The 5533-nt window shown below is 40.8% G+C and overlaps 1 protein-coding gene across 2 annotated transcripts in view; it reads right to left on the bottom strand.

Moving 5' to 3' along the window:
- The window catches only part of taok2b (TAO kinase 2b), a 31558-nt gene that overhangs the window by 17603 nt on the left and 8422 nt on the right, over positions 1-5533 (bottom strand). For both annotated transcript variants that reach the window (XM_085466175.1, XM_085466174.1), the window contains exons 5-12: positions 4758-4803; positions 4562-4658; positions 4188-4301; positions 3023-3114; positions 2811-2904; positions 2265-2346; positions 1708-1875; positions 488-694 (exon numbers count right to left, since the gene is read on the bottom strand). In XM_085466175.1, the coding sequence (XP_085322301.1) occupies positions 488-694; positions 1708-1875; positions 2265-2346; positions 2811-2904; positions 3023-3114; positions 4188-4301; positions 4562-4658; positions 4758-4803 (900 nt within the window). The remainder of the gene's footprint in view (positions 1-487; positions 695-1707; positions 1876-2264; positions 2347-2810; positions 2905-3022; positions 3115-4187; positions 4302-4561; positions 4659-4757; positions 4804-5533) is intronic.

Raw genomic sequence — 5533 nt, 5'->3', positions numbered from 1 at the left:
CTACAAGGTGGAGAAAATTAGAGCAATTAAAGGTGGCTACAAACGCAAAGTTTTATCTCTACTCAATGTCATCCTACCGCTTCAAATAAATGAAACTAATTATTGCCAATGCAAAAACTCCCAGGAGGCTGCGCGCTTAGCAAGTCTGCTACCAGGCATTTGTTTTGTAGGTGTCACACTGCCAATCTGCTGTGCATCTGGTCCTGCTTTTGCCTTCCTTTTCCTGTAGGTGGCACCAGATTGCGCTTATAAAACAGCTTCTCCTTTGGCTCATCTAAACTACAATAAAAAGGTAAAATAGCCCAACTATAAAGTATCACTCGATGCTTTTAGCCTGAAAGTTACACGTCTCTCAGCAGATACACACCAGACTCACACTTAACACTGCAAGCCTGAGTTTGGGGGGGCCCCAAACAAGCCCCAAGTACTCTTCAGCATATGGGTCACCAGCTTATCCAGGTGAGTGATTGATAACACGTGGACTGACCAGCGGCTTGTGCAGGACGGAGCTATTGGAGGTGACGGTGTGCTCTCCCTCCTGCATCATGGCCATCTCCCCACTGTCATCAGAGCCGTCTGCCAGACTGTTGACCGAGCTACTCTGGGAGCTGGCGCTGATGGACATGGATGGCAGAGAGTGAGAGCTCTCCATGCTGTTGACTGTGCCGGTGCGCAGCATGTACTGCTCCACATCCTGGAGGGGAAAAAATAAAGCAAGTTTTTGCTAAAATAATGACAAAGCTCTAAAAAAAATAAAAAATAACAAATGGAGTCTGTGATTGAGGGTCATTTGCTCAGTGGGACTGTATTAAAGAAAAAAATGATACTGAGCAAACATATTTAAACATCCCAAACAAATGCAGGTCTGATAGATTGAACCACAGTCGCTATTCTTTCATTTACTTTTGTTTAAACGGCCATCAAAGAATTAAATAGATAAAAAAGTCTTTGTATGAGGACAAAAGGGTCTTATTTACCTTACGTCTTTATTCTTATAGTAACCAGTGCCTGTATTTACCTCAACTGCAGACAAGAATAGGCCTTTAAAGCAGGTTTTCAGTAGAAGCAGACACATTCATGCGCTTTGTGTGCATGAGTACAATTGTTCATGTTTCAAGACTCTTATTTGCTCTGTCAACATTACTGCGTTATGCTGGGCCAATCCTGTTTCTATGAGATTCTGTTTAAAATAAATAAATAAAACTGCAAAATATCATCACCATTTCCCCTATTTTCTCATTTGTGGATTAAATAATTACCGTTGGACTCTGGCTTTATTTACAATTGCAATGCAATATAAACAGCAGCAGTTTATATGAAGCAAATCCAAAACAAAACATCGTCACATGTCTCTTGACAGAAGCGCTTTCTTTCTTAATTTTACAAAAACAAAAAAAAAAAATCAGGAGACGAACTCAAATATTTAAAGAGAGCTTAAATGAAGAGATGACCCCAAAGAGTGCTGCTTGGTATTTGTTAATTGTACTTTCATGTTTCAGCTTTCTTAATCCCCTTTCACATATGAAGCAGCTGTTCTCATGTTATGTGCCTGTCTGATGTCATTAGCCATTTCTGGGCCCAAACACTCTCTGTGGTTTCACTAATAAGAAAAGAAAACTGTCCACTTATCAATATTAGAGGCTTGTTTAAATAAAATAAAATAGGATAAAAGCATTACAGGGTTGATACGTCATCACCCTTTCTTACCTCTTCCTCATCGCCTCCTTCAGGTGCGGGACCATTGTGCGCCTCATGAAAGAGGATTTTCTTCATCTTCCGGTACTGAAGGTTGTCCAGCTCACGAACAGCATCCTTGGTCCGTGCAATCAGGTCCATCACAACTGTCATGGGACGCTCTCTGCATAGGAAATGGTGCTGGGTGGATGGAGGGTTGAAAGAAGGGGTGAGATGGACATTGACAGGATGAAATACCTCAGTCTGACAGTTAAAAATACATAGACATGCCCATCACCAAAATTATACATCCAAGTAAAATAAAATCATTGTTTTTCATTTAAAAAACAAAACAAAAAAGAAAAAAAAAAAATACAACAACAGAAAAAAACCTTCTTGGTGATTTTTTGCTTGCACACTGAACCTTCACTCAGTGTTTTCCTTCAAGCCTAAAAATCTGTTTTGAATTTAAAGCACAAATTTCATTATTTGTCCAAAAACAACAAGCTGAAAAGAAACTGCTAGAAATTGAAGAAAATATATTTCATTCTATTCTCTCAGTTAAAGATTAATCACACGGCTGTTTGTACCTTGAGCAGCACATCAGAGGTAGGTCTGTCCTGGGCGATCTTCTGCAAACAGGAGTCCACGAAATTGCGGAAATAATCCGACCTGAAAATTTCCAAAACGTCATGATTATACATATAATTTAAGCAATGCATACTGCATTATTACACATATAATAATCTTAATTATGTTATAGTCCGTTAAAGCGGCTTGAGAGATTTGTTAGCTCAATTAAAACTCAGAAAGCATTAAAAATGTCCTGATGTGGAAACAAACTGGTTAAAAAACAGAAGTAAGTGTCCCATGAGAAATACTGAAGGGTTTGTCCACAGTTACCTGAGATGATTCAAATAATGTAACAATTTAAACACTGATCTATAAGCATGGCAGCAAACTCAAAGTGTGAGTTCATCCCCATGTTCAAAAAGCCTTAATAACAAGTCATTTTTATGAAACCTATTTCTTTTATTTATGTGTACACACACACACACACACACACACACACACACAACTAATTGTGAAATAAATGACAGAAAGACACAGGTCTGTTGCAAAGCTTCGTCTCTCACCAGTGATTAGACTGCAACACAGGGCTCTCATTCTGGGCGATGTGGTATAAGGCACTCATAGCATTCATGTTGAACAGAGGAGGCTTCCTTTCCGCTGCAGAATCACAAAGCACGACATAGCGTGACAGAGAAGGAGAGGCAGACAAAGAACACTTTCAGCTTTGTGAACACAAAGAGAGACACTTGTGGAGCACTGTATGGCCATCTCTTACCCAGCTCTATGCAGGTGATGCCAAGTGACCACACATCCACCTTCCCGTCGTACTGACCCTCATCCATGGCTAAGATCACCTCAGGGGCCATCCTGGGTGGAGGAAACAACAACAACACATCAGCAGTAATTCAGCCATTTCCAGCCCTCTTCCTTTGATCCAGCACACAATGGCACCTGGTGGCTCACTGTTGTTTCCAGCATCTGCCCCACCTAAACAGACAGCGTTAGCTTTATGCTCATGTAGAGTAACAACAAATAATTCTGGCTGCTGAACGGTGAGAAGTAGGAGTAAACTACTTGGTGATTTAACCTCCTCAAATACACTTGAAAAGATTGGAAAGGAAAAATTCGGTGGCAGAATAACCTTTTTTTTAAATTAACAACTTAAAATTAAACACATGCTCATTCTACAGATCAAAGTTTTTCCCAGTGTGAACTGTACTCTGCCTGCTTTGAATGTGACATTTGGGTGGCCACACCTTGCTTCACAAATGTGAGCAGCGTTTAGTCAGCTATCTTAGGTTCAATGCAAATTAAAGCACGTTACCCGCATGATTAGAGACTATAGTTTATCTAGACACCAGCAGTACGCTAGATATTAATGAATATTTAAATTGTCAACATCGGAGGAAATATATCTGATTTTACAAAATCAACACACGCAAGTTAATGACAACATTTAAAGATTTCGACTATATTTACATGTACGAAACCTCTACAATGTGCAAACAAGCTCATTTAAGAGTGCTGCTGCTTCTCACTCGCCTTTACACTCAGTGGACAAAATAGACGCCACATAACAGCCATGCTAACAGTCTGAAAAGCTCATTTCGCCTGCACAGACATGACATCATCGTCTTAGGGATATCCTCTTTCTTTGACATCACACAAAGCTAGGAGTAGAAAAAAACAGTGAAATGGAGAGCTCAGAGCCTGAGATTACTTATACATACACTGACCTCAGTATTTGAACTTTAACATGAGCTTCTATGATTGTAACAGAACAGAAAGGAAAGATAAAATACGGCAAAACATCACAGGTATGTTTTAACCCCTTAACGCCTAGTGTATCATATTTCACACGCACGATTTTGGTTAGTTTTTGAGGCTTCTTTGAGAATCCACAATGAGTAGGCCAGTGAGACACTGGTTTGATGTTTTACCAGTAAGGTGTTCCCACGAAAGAGTTGGCTGGAGCGACAATAGAGGCCGAGCCAAAGTCTCCCAGTTTGACCTGACCTGGCTCTGTCAACAAGATGTTTCCGGCCTTCACATCCCTGAGAGAGAAACGATCAGACAGGAGAAAATGACGGGTCAGGAAAAACACGACAGAGACAAAACAGTTTGAGAGAAAATGCATTGTTGGAGGCTGGGGAGCAGCATGATGCACAGTGTGTAAGCACAAGCACCATTGCATAAGCTTATCTCAGGCAGCACAGTTTGTGCTTTCTCCCCTCTATTTGTTTAGTCTCTTGTCAGAAGTGTGGGGGAGGAGAGCAGAATAGATCCAGATAAGTGAGAAATGAATAGGGGTTACCTGTGAATCATGTTGTGAGAGTGAAGATACACCAATCCCTGCAATGCACCATGGGTTATGGCAGCTATCTCCACTTCCTGCAGCGGTTTCTTGTGGACTGAGTGAAGAGAGACATTTGGGAATATCAGGCAGTTTATGTGAACGTAAACTCAAACGGGTAAAACGGGTTTCGTCATTACTCATTTGTCTTACTTACCTTCTAAAAGGTCAGAAGCTGAACCCAAGCAGTACTCCATCACCAGCTAGAAGAGAGACAGGGTGGAGTGTTAAACCAAGAGTACACTTGGTGTTAAAAACTTTGTCACACTTGACCTAGGCGGGAAGAGCTTTTTTTGTACCAGAGACTTCGACCCATTTATCAAAGTTTTAACACTGCTGTCAAACTAAGGTGGAGTCCGAGAAAGTGTTCTCATGTCCACCTCACAATGGAGCTCTGAGAGCCAAAGTATGCATGAGATGTAAAAGCTAACCATCCCACATAATGTAACATTATTTAGGTGTCTATAGACGACAGCACACCTTCAAAGTGAAACATTTTAAGCCTTTTTTGTTTTAATTTTGATGATCGTGACTTATACCTTGTGAAAATCAGACATACAGAATATTTTTATACGTGGTTGGAGCTCCGTTACCATGAATCACTGCATTAATGCAGCATGGTGTACAGGAAGCCCAGGCTGCTCTGATAGCTGCTTTCATCCTGTCTGTATTTTTGGGTCCTCATCTTCATTTTGACAATAACAACACAGACACTCTGGGGTTCAGGTCAGATGAGCTGGCTGATCAATGAGGCACAGCAATACTGTGGCCAGCAAACCATTTGCTAGTAGTTTTTGTACTGCGAGCAGGGGCTAAATCCTGCTGGAAAAGGAAATCACCATCTCTCTCCATAAAGTTTGTCAGCAAATTAAAGCACAAAGTGCTCCAAGTCTCCAGGTGGGTGACTTTGTTGACTGTAGACTTGATAACACA

Source organism: Copadichromis virginalis, linkage group LG8 (genome assembly GCF_057382275.1).
Source record: "Copadichromis virginalis isolate Kocher_CV1m ecotype Utaka linkage group LG8, C_Virginalis_male_GT1.1, whole genome shotgun sequence".
In the NCBI taxonomy this organism is placed as follows: domain Eukaryota; kingdom Metazoa; phylum Chordata; class Actinopteri; order Cichliformes; family Cichlidae; genus Copadichromis; species Copadichromis virginalis.
This window is presented reverse-complemented; position numbering and strand designations above follow the sequence as displayed.